The sequence below is a fragment of the Lampetra planeri genome, chromosome 17, assembly GCF_965212315.1.
Source record: "Lampetra planeri chromosome 17, kcLamPlan1.2.h2, whole genome shotgun sequence".
Lineage (NCBI taxonomy): Eukaryota > Metazoa > Chordata > Hyperoartia > Petromyzontiformes > Petromyzontidae > Lampetra > Lampetra planeri.
In genome coordinates, this window is record NC_136123.1 from 4,831,548 (window position 1) to 4,857,117 (window position 25,570).

General features: G+C 43.4%; 1 protein-coding gene and 1 long non-coding RNA gene across 2 annotated transcripts; both read left to right on the forward strand.

Annotated features, from left to right (window-relative positions):
- The first annotated feature begins 299 nt into the window (after positions 1-299).
- LOC144723418 (uncharacterized) lies at positions 300-2,785 on the forward strand. Its single transcript, XR_013586173.1, has 3 exons — positions 300-396; positions 1,792-1,831; positions 2,646-2,785. It is a non-coding gene; the product is annotated as an uncharacterized LOC144723418 (long non-coding RNA).
- LOC144723199 (cyclic nucleotide-gated channel beta-1-like) lies at positions 2,784-24,736 on the forward strand. The gene is made up of 15 exons (XM_078601729.1): positions 2,784-2,845; positions 4,075-4,250; positions 5,310-5,516; positions 6,475-6,683; positions 7,239-7,289; positions 7,666-7,752; positions 10,365-10,429; positions 10,901-11,023; positions 15,408-15,549; positions 17,427-17,586; positions 20,032-20,129; positions 20,628-20,711; positions 21,665-21,783; positions 22,940-23,086; positions 23,899-24,736. The coding sequence occupies exons 1-15, from the start codon at positions 2,784-2,786 to the stop codon at positions 24,050-24,052; spliced, it is 1,884 nt and encodes a 627-aa protein (XP_078457855.1). The 3' UTR covers positions 24,053-24,736.
- The last annotated feature ends 834 nt before the right edge of the window (positions 24,737-25,570 follow it).

The following is a 25,570-nucleotide window of genomic DNA, read 5'->3' on the forward strand; positions in this document are numbered from 1 at the left end:
ACGAGGCATGTCTATAAAGCCTCCTTTGTTAAAAACATCACCGTGTTATATTTCAAGAGCAAAAGAATAGTACTCTTATTTCTACGTCTATAGACATCCCGTTATGGATTCCAAACGCTGAAAGGGAAATATTTTACAACAATGGATACGATGTACAAAGAGCTGTGAATAAAGCAAACAAGAACATCTGCAGCTTTGTCCGCAAAAAAAAAAATGCTCGCGGATGAGCTTGATGGTCACTAAGTCGCCATGCTCCACTCGTTGACCCGTGTCTGTTGGCGTTGACGTGTAGACGGAATGTTTCGCCGCCTCGGGAGAAGCCTTCGCAAGGTTGCTCCAATCCTCACACCAGATGGGGACACCTCGCCCAGCCAGGCCAGCGGCAAGCATCAAAGCGTGAGTTCCACACTGAATATCTGGCTTTCGATGGCACGATTGCAAAGACACACATAGAACTTGTATGAATAATAATAATAATATATAAATTATCAAATTTCAGATGAACGTGCCTAAGCTGTATTTCCAACATGAGCGATGATGTATACTAAATATACTTATACTTTAACAAAGATGTTTATAAAAAATCTTTAAATTAATGGGAATGTAGATTGAGGTAGATTGCAAAAGCCACCAGGCGTTGGTGTTGAGGGCAATGGTTGCATTTGCTGTTAAATATATTTACGCGTCACATTGAGATGCGTAGAGTTCCGATTTGTTTTTGGTGCAAGCTGGAGTGCAATTAAACACCTTCATGTTCTCCGTCTATTTATCTGGCTGGTCATAGCACCGTCAGCTTGCGAAACGCCATAACGTGGCTCAACAGTTTCCCACTACGTTATATGTCCCTGCGTCATAACGGGATTGTGCCAGTTTTTTACATTTTTCAGGTTTATTTTGCTTTAACCTGGGAATAGCTCAAGGAAACATGATATTCTAATTTGCTCGGGTGACCTGGGGCATTTGTCTGCCAGCAGGAGGTGATGATTGCTGTGCACAGTCCCAATTTAGCAAGTTGCTGGTATATTCTTAAGTTGGTACATTTGGACCCTGAAGGTCCACTGCTAAGCATATGTTGCTTATGATTATGGTGGTGGTTATTACACCTGTGGTAATAATCAGGCGGCCACTGGAACAAGTAGTGAATGTGCTTCTACGAGGCCAGGGAGTCAGCAACAATAAAAACAAGAAGAGACAATTTTTTTCGAATTCGGTAAAATAAAAACTCAATGTTTCAAGAGCCGCAGTGCCTTAAAGAACCGCGTTCCATTCCGGCGCCGCAGATTGCCGAGTCCCTGTACTCGGCCACGTCACTACCCACTGGTGCAGGTGGTTAGCACACCTGCAGCAGAATCCCGGAGAGCTTAGTCCGGCGAATGGCCACGGCTAAATATAAGTGGAAAGTGATAATGTGGGTGAACAAGATTTTGGATCCAACACCTAGTCACCGATCCGCACTGAGCAGTGTGGTGAATACGCTCCAACAACCCCCATTACTGACGCAGCATGGGGAGGCCTTCATCCAGTAGTGGTTTGATAAAGGGCTGCGATTGTGTTTTATTCGTTTTTAATCATGGACTTTGTATTGCTTCTGCGTGATGCCACTGTACTCTGTCAAATTGTTTTATTTTACACTGTCAATTGCTCTTCAAATGTTTGCAACGAAACTAAAAACATGTTTTTATTTGTTTATTGCACATCAAATGCTTTCATTGTAAGCTCAATGTTTGTTTTAATATATATCCAACTGATCGCTGTGTTGTATGCTTCTCATTAATGCGTATGGAAAAAAAGTCACCGGACTCAAATGCAAATCCTACGCCCGAATCAAAGTGTAAGTGTTTTTATCCCTTCTCTCGTTTTTATTTTGCTTCAAAAGTCCCGTGCACACAGAACACCACTTGAAGACAAATCTCCCCCCCCCCCCCATTCCATTTAAAGTAAGGGATATTGCTGCAGTGTTCCGTATTTATTCATAAGTTTGAAAGGGGATACACAGACCTCTGTAGCTTCAAAGCCTTCTTTGTGATGCTGAAGCGTTCGCTCAAAGCGGTGCGGGACACTTTTATTCAAGGCAAACAACATTATTGGCTCATTTTATTCCCACAGAAATGTGCCCAAAACATGCTACTTAGCCCCGTTAAAAATGAAGTTACATTCCAGATCCCACAATTGGCAATATAAAGTGCTGCCTTTAAAGTGATCCAACTTGCAATAGAGTATTCCAAAACGAGCTTTACTCTGGCTTATCACTTGTGAGCAGCCTGTGTGCAGCAATTTCCTTAATTTTCCTTCATGGAAGCTTCTTCAAGAGCTGAACTATTAAAGCTCGGTTCCTGAAGAAGATGCCTGCATGTAGAGACAAACGTGCAGGGAACTTCTTCAGTTCAGTTCCTGAAGAAAGCTCCCAAGATGTGAAGCGAAACGTCAGACATCATCCCAAATAACCCCAAACCACACCAGAGAGCTATCTACACCACACTCACAAAAAAAATATGCAGTTATTGTGTCCATACCGGTGTCAATTCCCACACATGCCCTCTGCGTGTACCTGCATCGTTTGTTGAATAAAATACTTTTTGCAAAAAGAAAAAAAAAACATGCAATCATAGTAGCATAACCGAAGTTTTGTTCTACATTTATTCTAGGCCAGCCCAGTGATGCTCAGGCCCAGTCAAAGCCATCAACTGAAGGCCCAAGTCCCAGGGCTGTGAAGGCCCCTGACCCTCCTGAGCCACTGCCTTCAAGTGCAGCCACGCCAGGAGATGCCCGACAGCAGACGGACGATGCAAGGTATTGAGCAACAAGAAGTTGACTCTCCGCTCACCTCCAATCGCTTCTCACCACGGCATTGCCTGCACTCTCAAAAAAAAGATTGGTCACATAATCCTAGAGATGTTGAGCACCAAGACAATGCAGCACTTCGCACATCCAACCCTCACATGTCTACCCTGAACAGTTAACCACCCCGATCGTGTGCAGCGTCGATGTAACTGTCATTTTTTTTTATAGATTTTCACAAACACAACCTTTTCACATACGTACATTTATTATTATTCTCAAATGCATGTGCTTCGTTGTCAAGCAAAGCATTGTCCCATGTTTGAAGCAGTTTATTTTTCATTTTTGTCGAGTACCATATTTGTGCATGGTGTATATTGCCATTTTCTATAGCTGTTCAATTGTTGTCACGAACACAAGTTTCTGAGAAACATTTCTGGCATAAAAAATGTATGCACTGCCATAAGACGCATTGCCCTCCAAAAGATATACGTAGATAATAGAGTAGATATAATAATCCACTCATGTAAAGAAGTTGTGAGTGTTATTTTTCGTAAGGTTAGCCTCGCTTCACACATTTTCTCTCCAGCTAAGATGATCCAATGCCAAACTAGTTGTGAAGTGAGTCACGTGACCCTACGCGGTGACCACATCATGCCTGAAAATAGCGGCCAAACAAACCCTGAGGTGAACACGAGAGTGCATGCGTAGAGTGGCGTGGCGCTGGGCATAAGCAACTTAAGCAAACACTTATGGCCCCTGAATAGTTCAAGGCGCTCCGGATTCGTGAGAGAATTGGGTTTAATCTAATATCAATTCAAATTCAAATCCTAACATGCAAAAACAAAGCGAATTCATCTCTCTCATACCTATCTTGTTGGCATATCTCTTTTCTCACCTAACTCCTTTGTTGTCTCTTGTCGAAATGTCTCCTTAAACTGCATCTCTCTCATTATCTGTATATTCTCTCATTCTGTCATCTTACTACATTTCTACAGTTTGTCCATATCTTAAAAACACATTCGCTCAGCCCCCAATGGGCCAGCACACCACTGCACGTGTGTGTGTGTGCGCGTGGATGTTGTAGCAGATAGCGCGCTGCGCTATGAACCCGACGACCCGAGTTCGATTCCCGCTCACGGCCAACACTAGTGACGATTATCTGAACAGGTTATGGGCCTCCCCTAGGTCGACTCAGCCTCAAATGAGTACCTGGTGCTGTGCCGGTCTTCATAGATGTGCGCTTACAGCCTGTTAAAGGCTATACAGGGGATCTTTGTCTTTTTGTTCCTAAAGGAATGACAAGGAGGTTGCTGATAAGAGGTTGGCAGATTCCTCAACTTTGCAACTCAACCTAGAGACGGAGATGCACATTCGAGTTCTGGTGGAGCGTTTTCGAGTCCGCACGGAGACCATGAAGGACTACATCATGGACCCAGATGCCTCCTCGCCAGAGCCCAGCCCTGAACCGTGTTCGTAGAGATGCCATTCACCATCATCAGCCATGGTCAATCCACTGCTGGATGAAGGCCGCCCCAAGCCAATGCCATAGCTCTCGCGAGATGCAATTGCACCTCGTGCCCTTATGAAGAACAAAACGATTTCAAATGTTTAATTTTCATACTGCATGCATTGTGCGGGGTGCTGGTGTTGCGGTGGTTTACACACTACACTGTGAACCCGCTGACCTGAGTTTTATTCCTGGCCATGAATACCAGCAGTGGCGAGGGATATCTCAACCTGGTCTTGGGCCTCTGCTTTGCCAACTAGAAAATGCCCAACGTAACGAACGTCTAAGAAACCGCCATGACTCACATGGTGTGGGGAGGCTATCATCCGGAAGTGTATTTACAAAGGTTTTACATTATTATTGCTGCATGTATTCTTATTGTGATATACTTTATAATCATTTTGTTTATATATACTAAAGTGTATGTGTATATGTTACATTTCTTTCGCACCGTACGTAGCCAGCCGTGCTAATCGGAGGTGTGTGGGCAACATCGTAAAGCTTACTTGTTAGTGTCTTCTTTAATAATGGTTGAAGGATTCTTTGATTCTCATTTTTTAAACAAGCCAGCAAACATTCCTTCTGGTGATAATTTGTTTTCAAACAGTTATTACAACGTAACGTGTTTCCCTTCAAGCAGAAAAAAAATCAAATGTGATTTGCACTTTGTGACATTTTATCCTTCAATATCTGACCATAAATTTCCATTGATGTTGCGAAACATTTCTATGTATGGTGATTTCAGTGATTGTAATTGACACAATGACCTTTGGGAGCTGTTACCTATGGGACCTGCGCAGATCAGTGAAAAGTAGAACTCAAACATGAAAACCCAAAGGATAGATGGAATTGGCACTTTATTTCACGCCCAAATCTGCCTGCTGTCAATTGGAGCAGGGTTTGGGGGTTGGAGTACTCTGGAAATTATTTCATGAAAAATTAAGCCGTGGTAAAAAAAAAATAAGTCAGCCTCAGATGAAGTTTGTGTCTCATCCATCTTTTCCACCCTCAAACCCTGCAGCACCTACAAAGAAGCCTCCAGGTAAAGCACCACCACCTCCACCAGTGAAGGGAGAAGAGAAGGAGGAGGAAACAGCTCCGCAAGCCGAAGTGGAGGCCGCCACTGAACAGCACGAATGTCAAATGCTTTGCTGTCGGTTCAAGCGGAGGCCCTGGATGGAAAAGATCAAGAAAATGAAGCTGCCAGAGACCATTGATCCATGCGCAGGTAACGGCGCATTGCTCATGCACGACGGTGATCTGTCACATCCTGGGTGAGGACGGTGACAAGGTGTGGGACTGTTCACCTTAGGAGTAAGTAAGGTCGCCATTGGGAAGAGACGACAGTTTTGTAATGAACCATCATAGACCCTGCTCGCCCTATATCATGCCAAATGAAGGGCTTCCAGGCAGATAGGATGTGACAAAGACAGACACGGGATTGACAGACCCAATTGTGTTATGTTAATTGTAAAGGCTTAGCCCCCCCCCCCCCCCCCCTTATATTGTCCACATCTCCTAATAATTAACCTGCTGGCCTTTCCCAAAGGCGAGACTGTCTCCTATTAGGGTGTTAAAACTGTATCCCTTTAAATCTTACGATGACTCAGCCACCTTCTTCAATATGTACAGTAGGTGGAGAGTGGTGGTGCAGTCAGAACCGGCCCTAGACCTTTGGGGGGCCCTAAGCAAAATTTGGTTGGAGGCCCCTTTGATGTATGATTTGTTTCACCCACTAGCTAGCAGTGACTCTAGGGGGCCCTCTGCTGGCCACGGGGCCCTTTGCAATTGCAAGGGTCGCTTAGTGGCTGGGCCGGCTCTGGGTGCAGTGGTAAGCGTATCGCTCCTTGAACCTGGCCTCCTGAATGTGATTCCCGGTCACAGCTAACATTAGTCGCGAATGATATCTGAAGCCTTTCACCGACAAGCACAGACCAACGTCGTGAAGTATATAGCACGGATGAATTATTGGCATCGTCGTGGAGACTAAAGGTAACAAACTAAATTATAACAAAGCGGAAGCATATTGTCTCCTTATTGTGGCAAAGTAAGATCGAAACAAACCACCCCACCCTCGACTTTCAAGCTGTGGAGAGGCTTTCAGCCCCCGCCGGTGGACTGACAAAATCGCTATTTGCATCGTGTACGGTGTGTGCCGCATGTAATAGTTTACTTTCGTACTGCAGACAGGATATACTTGATATGGCTGGCGCTGGTGATGCTGGCATTCCAATGGAGCTGCTGGCTCCTGCCGCTCAGGTTGTCCTTCCCCGTGCACACGCCCAACACCATGTCCTTCTGGTACATCGGCGACTACACGTGCGACGCCATCTACCTGTTAGACATCCTGGTCATGCAGCGTCGACTCCAGTTCATCAACCACGGGGACATTATCGTGAGTGCACTGGCACACGACAAATAGAAATGTGGAAGAAAAAAAACCAAAGAATTAAAATGATAGGTGGGACAAGTTGGCTCAGGGATAACAGCAGTGAGATGACTCGACTCAGATCCTGGTTGTCAAATGTGGATAACCCAACCAATGATTAAATTGGGATGTAAAGTTTCTTTTTTTTATATATATTAAAACACATTTTTGTTAAATTTGTTTGGCAATCGTTTTTGCAGCAATAACTTTGTCATTTAAAATAATAATAACGTATTTATTCATAAGAGGTTTTTGGGTTAGATTGCGTAAATGTAAACTCGCCACCACCCGACAGAGCTAATTAGTAATGTTTGTCACGTAAACAAAACATGCCAATTCGTTACGAGTACAGCACACCGGTGTGTTGGAGCGTAAACCCACTACATTTACCATTTTACTTTTACTCTCCAACACGTCGTTGTGCTGTGCGAGTAACGAATTGCCATGTTTCCAATATTGTTATGGATAATATTGGTCGCGAAAGCCTACGTGTTAAACTAACTTATGTATTTACTTTTACAGACAGACAAGAAAGAGACATCAAAGTTCTATTTCCGTTCAGAAAAATTCAAGGTACCGTAAGTCAAAGTGACCCACAGCACATGGCATGAGCACTCAGGCTAGCTGCTCTGAACACTACACATTACGGCTGACTGCATCAGGGAAAATCGACTCTCGTCAGAGTCCACAATTTGCTTGTTAAAAAGGTGCAATCTTTGTAACAGGTCTAATCATCTTCATCGTTGTATCTGAGCCCTGCTCAGGCAGCCTATAATTTACTCAGATGTTCTGCAATCAAGCACTATTCCCACAACATCAAAGCAGACAGACCCTTCTATCATCCGCCTGAAAATCGCATTGTGTCCAGATGACTTGCAAAATGTGGTCTTAAACAATCTGCCGAGTGTGCAGTCCTGCCTGTGTAACATGAAACATGTCTGCCGTGCAGTCAGACCTGCTCTCTCTGCTGCCTCTGGACATTTTGTACCTCAAGTTTGGGCCTTCTGCCATGTTCCGTCTGCCTCGCCTAATCAAGGTGAGTGTTTTCCATGGCCGAGCGGTCGAGCGGTTGCCACTTGTTGCAGACGTTCACAGTTCGGTCCCACGGCCGCCCTAGTTAATGCTGCTGCACACGCATTAACCGTGAACACTCACCGTCTGCTTCACGGTGGCGTTATTTTCAAACAGTGGACTATGTGTGCCTGCATCATGGTCTACATTTGCCGAATGTAAAACATATACTTTCAAATTACAATATATAATCTGGAAACATAGCAATCGACACTCCCTACTCGAGAAAACCAATCAGAAAATGTGATTTACTATTTGTGAACCTGTATACATGGTGGCTGCCCGTCAATTTTTATAGAATTTTGCAAAGATATTTTATTATTGGCAGTGACTTTGTCGCAGTAGCTCTTATTTGCCCAATGGACCAATAGGATCAACAAAGTCCATTTAAAAGGAGCACTGAGACAAGAACACCATAGGATGGTAAGAATATGATTCGCACAGCCTCAAAGAATGTTTGTCGAGCATAACTTATCAGCAGCAGAAAAAAATATCCTGAAGCTACTCTGTCGTGTTTTGTGACACGACTATACATATGTGTTTTAACTGTGCAAAATAACCAATGTTCTGCTGCGATAAGAATAATGTAACATGTACCAGCCGCTTGGCAATCCACTGCTGGACAAAGGTGTCAGCCATGGGGGTTGTTTGGTGATATCTCACCGTGCTACTCGGTGCAGCTTGGTTGAAGAAGGGAGCCCATCACCAGTTCATTGGGGTGCCACGGTGGTGAGATGTTAACTACCTCGCCTGGTAAACAGGAGGTCGTGGGTTCGAGCCCGACCCTGGACGCCTGTATATTTGGAGTTTGCATGTTCTCCCTGTGATCGTGTGGATTTTTCTCCAGGTCCTCCGGGTTTTACCTCCACATTTAGAATCAACGTGCGTTTAGAGTATTTGGCTGCTATAAATTTCCACGTGATAAGCCACTTCGTTGAGCGAGCATTTGTAGCCAGGTCGCTACTGAATAAAAGCGAGATAACTCAGTAGTGGGCCTTAGCTGGTAAAATAAAACAAATTGTTCAGTTTTAGTTCAGTTCATATCCCACTCACCATTGATCTGAGGCATTGCCGGGAAATGAACTAAATCTGCCAGGCTCCTGTCACAGTGTACTAACTACTTCTACAATGCTCCCCTCCCAGCTGCCTTCATATAGTACTGTCATTATCTTTTTTGTTTTTACTGAGAGTGCAGAAATGTCAATTAGTGTTAACTGACAAGGGTCAACTAGAAATGTCAACAAGGAAAATGTATGCAACAAAAAAAATGACAATGCTGTAAAATGTTTGCCGTTAACCACACGGGTTTACTGAAGTATAATTGTAATGGTTGTTTATTATGGTTGTTTACCCAAGGAAAGTCTTAGTGAGTGTCAAGCCTTTTTCGGGAGAGTCCTGCCATATTTTTGCAGTAGTGGGCGATGAGATATGTGTAATCTCAATTGAGTAATATGCAGGTAACTACAGCCAAACTTCTCAGCAATAAAGGAACAATGTTTAAAATGCACTATAACTGCGTAATATAGGCACTGCAAGGCAGAGAGTGGACCAACCTAGAACCTTTACTCCTTGAACATTGAACTGAATAGGCAATGGGAGGCTTGAGCCATCTCACGGATGCTCTACGCCTATGGGGACACATGCTTACTTACATGTTGGCCCCAGCACCTTGTAAAGTCATACCTGGTGAATGCAAATCTGCCATATCACTTAGTCCCCCACTTTCTTGCATGCGGCAGGATGAATGGCAACTTCTAAGTCTACGCCCAGAGTGGTCAGGGTGAGCGATGAGAGTCCAGCTTTAACGAAGTTCGCCCGCTTTCAACGCGAGTGCAAACCGATGTCACTTGAAGGCCTCAGCAAGGGCCTTGTCGGTCGCGCGATTTGTTCGGCAAATACTCCACCGCACTTGCTTCGGCTGCTGCAAAGCAAACCCTCCCAAATTGGGGCCAATTTCGACCGGGCAGTGAGCACGACAGGGGAGCAGACGGTGCTTCGTCCGTCCGCTCAAGCGTCGTGCGTCCGAGGAGCCGTGCACGGCTGTCGATTAGTCATCGCCGCTCTATTTTTGGGGCGATGGACACGAAATGATGATAACCACGCTGGTAAATACGGGGTTGGTGAAGTGAGAGGGGTAATGGTCGATCATCGGTTCAGATAGCCCTCGTCACTGATGTCCCCCGTGGCTTCGTAGCGCCGTGCTCTAACCACGGCTGTCGATTAGTCATCGCCGCTCTATTTTTGGGGCGATGGACACGAAATGATGATAACCACGCTGGTAAATACGGGGTTGGTGAAGTGAGAGGGGTAATGGTCGTTCATCGGTTCAGATAGCCCTCGTCACTGATGTCCCCCGTGGCTTCGTAGCGCCGTGCTCTAACCACTGCACTATTACACCACCTTCCTTTACCATTCATTTATTTTTCTTTCTTCAATCCAATCGATGTCCCGATGGGGGAAAAAACGCATTGTCTGTATCATACAGTACAGGTTTGGTCTCTATGCTTGCCATTCATTTGCAATGAACTAATTAATCGATTTGCAATATAAGAGCCTGTTTTATATTTTATTTCGCAGTACAATGTATTCTTTGAGTTCAACGATCGATTGGAAGGCATTATGGACAAGGCATACATTTACAGGTAAACATTCTGCAACACGTTCGCTTTTTTACACTCGATATTTAAACTTTACTGACGTATTTGTAATTATTTTTTTTCAAACGGGACGCTGCCATGATGTAAGAGTTAAAACACTGAACGTGCTATCCTGAGTTTCTCGGTTCAATCCCCCAACCCAGCAGTTGAACAATGGGCAGGTTTCTTAACTCCACTTGCCTCTGTCCACTCCGTGGTATAAACGGCTACACCACAGCAAGTCAAACAGCAGATTGCATGCGGTGAGGTAGAATATGTGGAAATTCTCACCTCTTCCGAGACGTTTGCCCAGTATGGAAGAGTAGGCCAAAACACATTTTAGAGTAGGCTCTCTAGAGCCCCCTCTTGTGGAGTTCCTTCTGACAGCTGTAGGGTCGGCAAGACATTTAAGGGACATACCTTTACCATCAGATTGTTTTGATCATGTGTGCCTGCTCGTGTGTATGTTTGTTCTAGAGTGATCCGGACTACAGGATACCTGCTCTTCAGTTTACACCTCAACGCCTGCTTTTACTACTTCGTCTCCGATATGGAGGGACTGGGCAGCACCCGTTGGGTGTACAACGGCAAGGGCTACAGGTTAGTGGCTAAAATAGGGTTGCCACCTCTGAGATACAAAAAACTGGGACCTATCGGGGAAAAATGAAAGTCCCACTTTACCAGAAGAGGAGAAAATTGCATGTGAGTTGATTGACGGGTGGTGTATTATTAGACAACTGACACAAATCTGCAGTTAAGAGGTTTTGCAGCACAGCTACCTCGAAATAGGAAAAAAAACAAGAGATGTGGCAACCCTATGGTCGAGTCCTGACTGCTTGTTAAAAGAGTCATCGCAGGTCTACACACTTCACAAAAAGTAAACTACCAAAGAATAATCGTGACATATAATCTCAAAATAAATACATATTTAAGTTATTTTGCTATCCTTTCCCATGTATTTTCGACTTGTACCGCGTGCTGTTCGACACGATGTCCGACGTATAAATCCACGATGCTCGGAGCTACTTCAGCAACTGAAATTCAGTTCTGAACAACATGAGGCACAACCCAAAAACACACGAGATAGCCACGCAGCGCAACCGTGAATATCTCCACGTGATCTTTTTTATTATCCTTCTGATCATCCACGGATTTTTTTTTTGGTGGATTTTTTTCACAGAGGTTGCCTTTTGAGACACACTTTCAAGTCTGTGCAGTTTGACAGTTTTTTTTTGGGTGCCACAGGAGAGCACCTCCTCTGTACACGTGACAATCCAGGCGACGGTGGATGCCAAAAGGCTTGCGCGCAGTGCAGGCGTGGGGCGATCGTGTGCGTGTGTGTGACCCTGTGGTGTCCGTCCGCCTGCCGCAGCTACCTGCGATGCTTTTTTTACGCGGAGAGGTCGCTGATGGTGATTGGGGACCTACCCTACCCTACCAACGAACTCGAGTGGATCTTGCAGATGTTCAATTACTTTATTGGAGCCTTCATCTTGTCCTCCCTCCTGGGACAGGTACACTTTTTGTTACCTTCTCTTGTTTTTTCTTTTACTTTTTGGCTTCAAAGAAGGTGTCGCACAAGACACAAAACAGTTTTCATCTTGTAGACACGTTACCTGGGCTGTGTGTCCCAGACTATTCTGCGTGAGTTTGAAGCCATGTTAACTTTGAACATGCAATTCATGTCACAATCTGGAGCACTCTAGACATGTTACTGCAGTGATGATGCCAGAGTACTCTGGATCAGACATTTTAATGATTTTTTGTATGTAAACAAAACTTAAGATGCATGTTGAGCAGCCTGGGACACACAGCCCAGGTACATACATACAACATAAGAGGTATTGGTTATATGCATTGCACTGCTCTATTCGTGGATTTTTATTTGTAATGTTTCTTACACTTTTTATTTTAATTCTGATTCAAATATTTTAATATAATCAAAGAACACTTGGACGTATTTTTAAATCCTTTATATTAAGTTCACTTGCTTGCTTGCGCGCTTACGACCGTGCAAATCTTTCCGTCGTTTTTTAACCCACTTCCCGTGATCCAATCGAGCTGACATTTTGCACACAGACTCGTTGTGCGTGACAATTTATTTTCGTGAAAATTTTTTCCCAAAATTTTCCACTTTTAAGGAAAAAAAAAAGTCATATTTAATTTAAAATACCAATGTGATAAAAAATGAAACTCTTACTCAAGAAAAACAGAAATGAATAATAAAATAAAACCGATGCCACGCATATAAAGGATTTTTTGTGAAAATCTTTGTTTTTACGGGTAAATTTTTTCTGGTTCAAATCCTATTCACGTGCTTTTTGATGAAAGACAAATTTTTGTTGGCTTTTTCTAAAAAGCATGATGCTTTGATCTTGCCATTTTCTTCCTTTTTTCACCTCAGACGAGTATACAAATAGACTGAATAAATGCGGTTTTCAATCAGTGCATATTGCCTGCTATAGATCACAGACAAGGGTAAGTGAAAAAAAACGGAACAGAAGTTTAAATGTTGCAGGGAAGCCTAAGGAGATGCACGTTCGGAATTACACTGCGAGACAGAAAATGGAAAACACGTGGATCAGATCCCAGAAATAAACGCAAAGTCGGGAAATAACATTAACTTAAGAAAAGTAAGTAGGCTTGGGCAGGGCTGGATTTAGGTGTATTTTCTCTCCCCGGTACACAGAGAAGAAACTGGCTGCCCCCCTCCCCTCCTCCCCTCACCTCACCACATGCACACACTCCCCCAAATCCATGACATACATTATTTTAGTTTGGTCCTTCGGGAGTTTTAGGCCCTGAACGAATGTCTCGTTCGCCCCTCCTTTAAATGCAGCCCGAGACCTGGACAGGACACGTCGTTAAAAGGGAATGATGACAAACGGTCGAGACCGAGGGTGATTTGCCAGCCAAAGGTGCACGCCATGCATCGTGTTGGCCACCTAAGAGATGGAGTGGTAATATCGGATAAATGTGCAGAAGTTATCAGAATCAGAATATTTGTTTATGCTGGAAGAATCCGATGAGCAATGAAGCTATTTTTGTACAGATAAGGGCGGGTCAGAACGTTACAACCACAACAAAACACCACAAACACACAATGATAGTGCAAGTCTAGGAAAGGTAAGCAAATTACGAAAAAATACAAATAAAACTAAACAATTTTTAATTTTACCAGGTCAAGTCCACTGAGCTTGGTAGCTCTTTTTCAGAAGCGACTGACCACAATTAACAGCTCAACGAAGTGGCTTTTCGTGTGTAAATGTATAGCAGCCAAATACTCTAAACGCATGTTTCTAAATCTGGACGTAACACCCGGAGGACCCAGAGAAAAATCCACGTGACCACGGGAAGAACATGGCAACTCCAAATGTATAGACGTCGGGGTCTAAATCGAACCCACGATCTCCTGTATACCAGGCGAGGTAGTTAACATATAACTACCATGGCGCCCTGACTTAATCCAGCAGAGCATATTCAATTGCTGCTGCTGCTGATGATGATTGGTAATTTATAAACTCCACAATTAGTTTGTTTCTTAAAAGTGCCGAAGTTAGCTTAATGCACACTGAGTAATGGGCAAGAACGATTAACAGGAGGGTACAACATTGATTGTTCATTCATTCATCACTGCGGTGGCCTAGTTACCATAATCAAGACGATTGATCTTTTAATCCCCGGGTAGAGTGACTTTATTACGTCACGACGAAAAGACAATTTGCTGCAGCATATAATACATAGATATAAAATCTCGACAAGGTCAAGTTGGTGCACCTGAATCTAGACCAGCATTGTGAATTAGTTTGGAAAACTCATGTCATGAACCAAACATATTTCATTGTAAATTCATACTTAGGCAGAATCCTGTTCAATGTTTTCAAATGTTAAGTACAAATATGTTTAACCTAATGGCCTATTGGTTTTGCAGACAGATAATATCCAGCAGTTTAAACAAGAAAATTCTGGACCTTCCTTTACAGAGTTCATATATTGTATTTCATTGCCTTTGTTTCGCTCAGTCAAACATTATGACTTACTGCTACGTGTTCAATCATAACCCCGGTGAAATCATTTAATATTGTTATCTACAGAAGACTAACATTTCACACAGTTTAGGGGGTCAGGGCATGGGATTTGTTTTGAGGAATTATTTTATTAGTTTTACCTTGAAAAACTGCTGGGGTAATTGGTGTAAGTGTAGGTCAGACCGGTATACTATTTTGTGAAAAGATTACATCTTCTTGCGATGCCATGACTGCAGTAGGAAAGCTGCCGCTGACAGACAACACCGCTTGAGATACCATAACTTGACTCTTAAATACCAAGGTTCAAAGTTCAAGGTTGCTCATTGCTGCCCCCCTCCCCCCCATGATAGTGGGCTACGAGACATTATCAGATTGTGAGCTGTCCTCAGAGGACGGCTTAAGCTCCATGTCCCTGCTTGCGGACAGACCCACATACAGTCTGCATTGGCTCTCGCTCTGAACGCAGTTGTTGGCCACTTAGCTTAGACTGGGCAGCCCTCTCTAGCACTGTATAAACTCGGGACTACCCCATTAAAACCATGACAGAATCACCATGAATCCAACAATGTTGTCAAATGTATCAAGCTAAGCAGCCCTTAGTACTTGATAGAGTGACCACCAGGGCTTAGCAGGTGTTGTCGGTGCGGGGCTGTGAAATGGCCAAGATATAAGAATGCTGAGTGTTGGCCGACTGTTCCACGTAACATCGCAAGATCTATAAACGTCCACTGTGAAACAGACGACACGGTTTTTTTGGTTTATTCTTCGTAAATACACCCGCAGTGTTGGCCACGTCTGCCGCTGGAATCTCTGCGGACAAGCGTGAAAACGTACAATCACTCAGCCAACACATGGCAAGGGAAATCTGGTTTTAAACGTGGAACAGCCAGTGGGATATGGGCGATGCTATCCCTTTAAGGGGCCGCGTTGACTGCATCACTGGCTTCCCTGTCCAGGTATATCCGCTGCTATTACTGGGCTGTGAAAACTCTCATCACCATCGGGGGCATACCCGAGCCCAGCAACTTGATAGAGATCGTGTTTCAGCTGTCTAACTACTTCTTGGGCGTCTTTGTCGTCTCCATATTGATTGGACAGGTATCGGCTAAATCCCATGGCATTACGACTCAAATCGTGTACAGAATACGCAAAGTCATCGCATGCGCTGTTGTTGCCTAAATTTGTTCACCATCACTTTTCCAAACACTGCACAGCAGAGGTGGGACAAAGTCATTGTTATGCAAGTCCAAGTCGAGTCGCAAGTCATCAAATTCATGACTCGAGTCTGACTCGAGTCCAAGTCACATGACTCGAGTCCACATCTCATAGGTGGGACAAAGTCATTGTTATGCAAGTCCAAGTCGAGTCGCAAGTCATCAAATTCATGACTCGAGTCTGACTCGAGTCCAAGTCACATGACTCGAGTCCACACCTCTGCTGCACAGTATCGCCATGACAAACTTACACCACCCTTAGCATGATTAACTCTGCTCACTGCACGTATGCGATACAATGAACCACGAAAATTCACTGTTATTATTGCGAAACTATAAGAAAACTCTAAGACAACTTACATCACTGCCGTAATTTTTTTTTGTTCGAATGTGATGACTTTTGCAGCAAACGTACACGTTTAATTTGCCGATATAATGCCATGCAGCAATACCCCTTTTTAAATCCTTTATATTAAGTTCACTTGCTTGCTTGCGTGCTTGCGTGCTTGCTTGCTTACAACCGTGCAAATTTTTCGGTCGTTTTTTAACCCACTTCCCGTGATCCAATCGAGCTGACATTTTCCACACAGACTCGTTGTGCGAGACAATTAATTTTCGTGAAAACATTTTTTTCCACAATTTTACACTGTTTAGGGAATTTTTTTACAAATATTTAATTACCAATTGCTTAATGCTGCCAGACAATCATCTGACCCATAGGTGGCAGCCATCTCAAGCCAGAGGACGAGAGGACTCTAGCCGCCACGCATATAAAGGATTTAGAGTGAAAAACTTTGTTTTTACGGGTTAATTTTTTTCCTTCATTCTCTTCCATATGTATGTATGTTGAACTTCTTTAGCACCGTACGTAGCCATCTGTGCTAATCGGAGTCCGCTCTGAAATATATTAGGCAGAAATTTTTTTCCCGACTTAAGCACTAAGCATACAAATTGTTTTACCTTGCGTTGTGTGCCATGAAACTGCGCGACGTTGGACTTTGAGTAACAACTGTGTACTGTGTTAATGAACTGCGAGACAGACGTAGTGGTTATTCCATTGATTTATTCTTTCACATGTTTGTGCATAGCCTTTACCTTCTCTTCGCCATATGATCCCCTACGTTTGTATAGTCAACCGCATAATCGTCTCTTGTGTGTAGTGTGCTCTAGCCTTCGACAACCCCCTCATGACTAAACCCATTAAAACAAAGCTTATTCGCCATTTATAGTTGTGCCTCGAAGAGAAGCTGAAAATGCAGTATACGTACACTTTGTGGTGTTTGAAAGTTTCAATATAATGACAATATGATACGTATATAGCCTTGCCTTGAATACGGACCCATTTCTTACAAAATGGATCCTCGCTTATAATCATTGGGCAGTTCATCTGCACTGGGGCAAGAAAATCTGACTGCTGATGACACATTGAATGTCAAAACCAGTTCAGAATTTGCTCGTGTTGAACCAATTCTGCAAAGATGCATTTCCAGAAGACCGTGCGGGTGATGGCTTGTGTAGAAAAAAATGACTTGTATTTTCTCACGTGGAAAGAGACCAAATCGGGAGGCATTATTTAGCGTGCTTAATGACAATACGAGTTGCACGGCAGGTAAAATGCTCTCTGCACGCACAGCTCACCGTTCCTTAATCTCATCCCATGAGAACGCTTACCCCGAAGCAGGCTTTGCGTGAATGCCATGCAGCTGTCCAAGCGCGCTGTCCACTGCATTGTGAGCAATCGGCGCGTGGCCTATGCCGCAGATGCGCGATGTGATCGGTGCCGCGACAGCGGGGCAGAATTACTACCGAGCGTGCATGGACAACACGCTGAGCTACATGGACACGTACCGCATCTCGCGCTCCGTGCAGAACCGCGTACGCATGTGGTACGAGTACACCTGGGCCTCCCAGGGCATGCTGGGTAAGTCGCCGCGCCCCACCATTTATTTATCTATAGATGTATCTGTTTGATTGATTATATCCATAATTGTTTGTATTATTCAATTTAAAGCAATTCCATTTAAAGCAGTGTTTTTCATATGAAAGAGAACTAGACTGTTGAGGAAAACAAAAACAAAACTCAACGTCCCATACAGTAAAGTTCATGAACCCACTTTCTGCACTGGCAATTCATGGCCACCTTGCAGCCCAACAGGTTTGGGAGTTTCAAACACATCTGTGATCCACCAACCTTTGCTAGATTACAGGGGCCTACCTGGCATCGATGCTCAACATCCGCAGATGCCTCAACAATTTTTTGTCACAAAAAGAGCAGTACATTGGTTTCTGAGGTCCCTACAAGCGAATGTAATACGACCACTTATGCATGTGGCCTGAGGTGGTTAAAGATGATTGTGGCTCATTTACATGTAAAGCATTTTCACAATTTGCCCAGCAAGAGATCATGTTTTCAGACCTGTTCATAAAATCCAACACTCTTCATTAGTTCGATTCATTTTCAGAAATTTCTGCATTTAAATGAAACAAGTGAAATTGTGACTCGATATATCAAACTGCAGCAGAGGCAGTGCGGCAAACATCCATTGCTCTACTGTACCGTGCTCCAACATCTATACTCCCTGTATTCACAACCTGCAACGACCAGCGTGGTGAAGTATGGTCAAATAACCATCACAATCCGCATGGCGTGGGGAGGACCTCATTCAGCAGTGGATTGACAAAAGGGGCTGTACACCTACATATAATATTAAAATAATAACGCCACAGACAACTCGTGACCTCTACTCCAGGTTATTCACGATGTCTTAAGAGCTTTTTGGAAGGCAATGCAAGTACGTTCTTACCTGAGTGGACAAGGTTGGAGTAGCAAATCGCCACACTCAGTCGCCTTCTGCCTTTTCATGAACTCATTTCACGCCAAGCTGACCTCAGCTGAGCCCAGAGCTGCACAGAACAATTGAAATGAAGTGTCGTTGTAAATTTGGAGGTCGACAGCAACAATGGAAGCCAGATGACCGTGATGAAAAATGTATTGCACTGATGACCAATCCGCTCTTGACATTACGTACAGAAAAAAGGCATGCAAAACTAATTTTAATTGGCATGCATTTCCACTAATTAAATACCAGCATTTATGTTAAGCCACTCTTGAAGCCTTTTATGCAGAAACATGTGAGTACTTGTGTTATGCCCATTATTCCCACCCACCGTACATCTGCCCATTTCTTCTCCTCTCCCCGCCAACGTGTTTACCAATTAATATATGCATGAAAGGTATTTCAACCAAATTGATCGTTGAATGTATATGGGCAAACGTGGAAGCATGGAAACAGGCCCACGTACTGGGGCTTGAACACCCAAGGTCTCCCTCCGGGCGTGTATCATCTACGCTCAATGGCCCACGTGATTAAACGTGAGGGACATGCTCAGAGTGGGTGAAGGAGGGGCAATTGCTTCCCCTGGACCGAGTCTTGTGCCCGGCAGTTGCCCCCCCTCCCCCACCACTAGTGAGCATTTTACGTGAAGCGTTTATCATTGCTGGGGGTGGGGGGATGATTGTGCCTCCCCCTCACATGGTACCCCCCTCCCCCCCCATGGATGCACTAAACAGCTTGACATTATCTTGGGCACACAATGTATGAAATGGTCTACGGGCATCAATTGCCAGGGCTTCAGCATCAAAATTGTGCCGCCTTCAGCGAGTCCGAACGTGGCTTAAAGCTTTTGTGACTGCGAGAATTCATATTCGTTGGGTCTTTCGGTAAATTCACGTAAATAGAATAATAACAATACAAAATAATTCAAATAAAGTGAATAAAATATAATAATAAATAATAAAAATAATAAAATATTTTGGTCACTTTATTCTCATTTATTATTTTTATTATTTTATTGTTGTTCTTTTTTCTATCTACGTGACTTGACCGAAAGACCCAAAGAATATGAGTCCTAACGTCCCAATGGGGAGGAGTGATTAGTGCTCATTACAATGGCGAGACATTTGAGGAGTTCTACTCACAACAACAACAACAACAGCAACAACAACAACAACAGCAACAACAACGTAACCGATTCTAGATTTGAAGCTTTCGTGACTGCAAGGATTCATATTCTTAGGTTTTTTCGGTAAAGTCACGTAGATAAAAAATGTAAATTAATAAAAGTAAAATAAAAATAAAATAAAAATCACGACGTTTCGGAGGCAACACAAGCTTCCGTCTTCAGGTGGAACCGTCACAGCACGATAGCTGTATCAAGTAAGAGAAATTCCAAGAAAACAGTCCTTGTATATTTACTGGTTGAGGGTGGGAGGAGCCAAGGTAGGCCCTGGATATTATTATTTGTGAGGTTCGGTGCGGCTGAAGCAGGCTGTTAGGAACGTAACCGATGTTGCACTGGTGTGCAGACGAGTCCGAGCTCCTCGAAAAGCTGCCCACCAAGATGAGGCTGGAGATCGCTATCGACGTCAACTACACCATCGTCAGCAAGGTGGCCCTCTTCAAGGTGATTCACCCAATTGTCAGCGTCTCCCCACAGGACTTCCCGCATTGCCACATCACACTACGCGCTAACGCAATCCCCCAGGTGTGCCGATACGGAATCGTTCACCTGTGGTTGCCATTCTGAACCCCATGCGAGGTGTCCCGCTAACGCCTCGATGCAATGCTCAGCACCTTCGTTGCCAGGTACACATCCAGACACCGCAATTGTTAAGATTCGCGAATAAGCGCAGCAGGTCGCATTCTAAGCTTTCACACAATTGTATATACATTTAGTTTTACCGTGTGCTGCATCCCGCATTTATAGCAACAATGCGCTGTTGATATTCAAGACAAGTGAAAGTAGATTGCTGTGAGGTTAAAAGCGTGGTGTGAATTGAAGCACACGCTGAAACCGCGGCCTGTGAGCGCATCCCTTGTACACTCACTGTGTATACACACCTGTGCGTGTGTGCGTGTGTGACACACGCGTTCACAAGCACCGATTGCCTGCTGTCCCAAGGGCTGTGACCGGCAGATGATATTTGACATGCTGCTCAGGCTCAAGTCTGTGGTCTACCTGCCCGGAGATTTTGTCTGCAAGAAGGTACGGCATTTGTTTTTTTATATATCAGTATCTACTTGGTATCCGATATATCTCATGTTTGCAGTGGTCAAGCTGCGTCGACAAGAACATACGTTGAACGTGGTTAACTTTGGTGGAGCTGCTCACTAACAGTATTTACCAAACACGTATCAAACTTTGGACTTATCATTCATCATCAGCCATGATCATTCCACTGCTGGATGAAGGCCTTCGCCCGCAACTCTGATTAGTACGGTTGGCTATGTACGGTGCAAAAGAAGTTCAATATGTATAGGTATTTCAGTCTTGTGATGCAACAATTCACCGATCACTTGCACACGTAATGATGCTATCACTCAATCTCAGTTGCGTTCTCTCCTTTCTCTGCGACTCCATCAATAGTTTTGACCTCCGGCCATCATCGCTTCAAGTGACGCATGCTGCTGAAGCCCGCTTAATTTTCTTTAATGTTTTTTGACAGTAATTGCGATGTCTATGAGTTGCATGTGTCCTCTGTACATTCTTGTTTGTGCCTGTCATTGTTATTCCAGGCATGCATCTCGCTGTGCCACTTTGTATATTTTTAAGCTTTTGTTCCATTCTCTTTGTCACTCTGTGTTCCCAATACGTACGTTTATAAACATGTGCCTGGGTGTGCATGTGATTGTGTGTCATGCACGTGTGTGAATGCAATGCAGTGGTTAGTGCACTGTGCTATAAACCCAGTGAACTGAGTTGGGTGACGAATATCTGAACCGGTCCTGGACCTCCCCTGGCACTTAGAAATTAGTACATGGTGCAGTTTATAAACATTTGCACTGGGGAAACAAAGACGGCCGGCAGTAGTGTTGGCCACCATTCTGGCTTTCACAGGTGCTCGCCAACACAACTTGCCCCAACAGTTTGTTAAGGCCATGGGGGGGGGGGAGGGGAGATCTTTGTCTTTATCTATGAATGTGAATGTATGTTCACAGGGCGAGCTTGGGAGAGAGATGTACATCATCAAGGCAGGAGAGGTGCAGGTGGTTGGAGGGCCTGATAACAAGATCGTGTTCGTCACACTACGAGCCGGCTCCGTGTTCGGAGAAATCAGGTAAAAAAATTGTAAGAGGCTTTCTAAAGCCACTTAAGGGTTCCACTAAGTAATTAATCCTTTCTTGGGCCAATGCTCTAAAAGACTATACAGTATGGCACGTTAATTTGTGATATGTGTTGTTCCAGGTCTGTGACTCTGAAAATATTTTTACACCAGGCTCACCACATCCAGTATACCACTAGCTATGGCGATGGTTACTTGTCATGTGCCTACTCCAGTCGACCAGTGAACTAGTAAATATTCAGCGAGGAATTAATCCCCTGGAGATTTTCTCTTTTCATTTCATTGTACACTTTTTTTGGGTTAAAAGCTAAATTGAAGACATAGCATATTTGGCTTACCTGCCCAAGGTAAAATTAAAGAATTGGATATATGTGCACGACTTGCCAACGCAACCGTAATGGAAACCTAATGTTACCAGGGTAATAATGCTGAAACCTATTCGTGAATATTTACCTTTGATATCAGTCTCAAATTGCAGTTTCCTCTATACAAATTATAAAACTGTACTATAATGTGACGTAAAGAAAAACGTACAATTTCTATACATGACCGAGTGAAAATTATTTTAAGCATCACCAAATGTGACTGCACCATGAGTATTCAAGATAACCAGACCATGAATAAAACGCGTGAGCGATCTCGGACAGACACAACTATTTTGTCTTTATTATTGGGCAACACATACATTTTCTACGTGTTTATAAATCTTTTAAATTAAGTTCACTTGTTTGCTTGCTTGCGCGCTTACGACCGTGCAAATCTTTCGGTCGTTTTTTAACCCACTTCCCGTGATCCAATCGAGCTGACATTTTGCACACAGACTCGTTGTGCGTGACAATTTATTTTCGTGAAAAAATGTTTCCGAAATTTTCCACTTTTTAGGAAAACATTTTTTTCATATTTAATTTAAAATACCAATGTGATAAAAATGAAACTCTTACTCAAGAAAAACAGAAATGAATAATAAAATAAAACCGATGCCACGCATTTAAAGGATTTATAGTGAAAAACTTTGTTTTTACGGGTTCATTTTTATTTACACACTGCAGAGTAGAATCAGCGTGTCTGTGGGGCTGAGGATACATATCTGGGTTCACACACTCTGTCTCCCTCTTGAATTGCTATAATTACGCTGCGTGTGGCTTTGCAGCCTTCTGGCGGTCGGAGGTGGGAACCGCCGCACGGCTAACGTGATGGCGCACGGATTCGCAAACCTCTTCATCCTGGATAAGAGAGACTTAAATGACATCTTACGCATCTACCCCGAGTCGGAGAAGTTGCTTCGCAAGAAAGCCAAGTATGTGGGCGGTCATCCAAGCTTGCCTCTACACACTCACAGATGTACTGCCGTCTGTCTGTTCTACGCTTAAGAGTTGTGCTGGCCAGGTTAAACTGATGTGTCTTTTCGATTTAAAGCTTTCGTGACTGCAGGGATTCATCTTCTTGGTTCTTTCGGTAAAGTAATGTAGAAGTGAAATAATAAAATGATTTTATTATGTTTTATTTTTATTATTTTATTATTTCCATTCTACGTGACTTTACCGAAAGAACCAAGAAGATGATGTGTCTTTGTTTAAAATGCAGCACCAGTCGAATAACAGTTGAAGACGATGATTTTAGTGGTCATAATGATCAGAATACCGTATGTGTTTGCCTAAAATTATGATTGGCAGCCCAGTTGACAGTAATGAGAAATATAATTACATTTAAGATCAATTAGTCATTATTTTTAGATTGCAATTTATGTTTAACCTAAACCTCGCTAAATATATAATAGAGCTCCTCTTATCTGCGGTGACGTGGGGTCAAACATCGTGGACCCAATAGTAAACTGTGTTATCCATGAATTTACTCCACTTGTCCACGGAAAATATTCATTATTAATTTAGGATAATCAAGAGCATAGTGCTGTTCATCATAATAATACTGGTCGCGAAAGCCTACGTGTGAAACTGAGCATAGTGCTGCCGATAATGGCAGTTTTCACCGACCCTACAGCTTTCGCAGGTGTTTTGAATCAGAGAGGAGTTCTACTGCATCATGTGAATATTCTTCTTTCGAATGGCAGGACAGAATGTGATTGCGTGCATCTGTCTGTGTGTGTCTCAGGAAGCTGCTGTCAAAAGACCAAAACAAAAATGCTGAGCCAGCACCCGTGGCCCGGGGTTTTGCAAGCATCTTCCCAGAGAAGCCAGCGACACCCAAATTTCTGCATCTGATTGCATTGATTTCCCGAAAAGCAGCAGAGGACAAAAAAAAGTAGCCAGAATCTCGCCTCCAAATTTGCCATAATATGTTTTACCCTTTCCAACTGAGGTTGAAAGCATTAATGCATTAGTTACGTCTGTCTGTCTATCTGTAACTTGAGGTCGGGATCACTCCTGTTAAGATGATCCATTATAAATGAAATGTTATTATTGAGTTGTGTTGATACTAGGGGATTGCCATAGAGAATACTGGGCATATTGGTCAAACGGTTGTCCAACACTTGACAATAATCACGAAAAATGATAAAATGCATAGGCCTTTTCACGTGGTGATAACGTCATATGCCACCCACATGTATTCTGATAATGAATGTTTCTGATACATTTTTCATAGCCAGTTCTACGCATTAATAAAAAAAAATTACTTCTGAGGATAAACTTGTTCGTAAGTATTAAATCATTCAAGTGGGCGCATGATTTTTCTTGTTGTTATAAGCATAGAAATGCCTATAATTGTTCCCTGTTTATAACTTTCATTGCAAGACCTAATATTAAGCGCTGTTATTACAGTGTTGCTAATGAATGAAGTCATTTTAAGCGTACAGTATACCTAATTATTTTTGTTTCTTTGCTGTAATGTTTCAATTTGTCATTTGGTGTTCTAGGCCACTCTTGCAAATCTGACTCTCTATCCTGTTTTCTTGAGTTTTCACCTGGTCTAATAAATAACTTTTACTTGACTTCTATCTGATATTAATAGCAAAGGCCACTTGTTCTTCCTAAACATGTATTGACAAAGGAAGCACATTTTTTGAGTCTATGAGAATCTACAGCCGTGACTTCAAATTCCAGTGATTTGTGTGAGCTACAAATCCACCTTTGCAACGTAAAAGTAGTCCTTCATCTCTCTTGATCTCTCTGTTGTTGATAAATTGAGCATCACTTTGAGGAAAGCTAACAGTGGTGTAGCACACACCTGTCGTCCACAACTTTGAGAAGAAAGAGTTGATGGGCTGCAAGGTGGCCCAGAGGTGAAAATATTACAAATGTGTTCATAACTTCACTTTCCAGAGCATTGCCATTCGCTGGTATGCGATGGTTTTCTCCATGTATATTTCCCTAGCACATCATTATCATCGTGATCAGGCATGAACCCCTCGGGACGTGGCGGTCCACACGAGACGCCACCAGGTGACCCTACTTAGCGCTCGCCGCCATGCTGAGTTGCAGGCCAAGGCCATGGAGTTGAAAATCAGTCGGTGTTGTGCATGGCCACGTCAGCCGTGGCGTGGGTTTGGCTGTCGATGATCGCTCGCAGGGCTCTGGTGTGATCTGCTGAGACATCCGCCCGGGCAACTTATTCAGAAGAACCAAAGTCGTCTGGCTATTTGTCAGACACTGATGGGGTACCCTGTGGTGATGTGCTCGCTCAAGTGACGTATCCTTTACAGGCTGATCGAAGGCATCCATTTTTCCGGCTTAGTAACGCTGTCGTTGACCACATCTCTGAGCCATATAGGAGAGATATTCTTGGGTTTTTTCGGTAAAGTCACGTAGGTAAAAAATTAAAATTA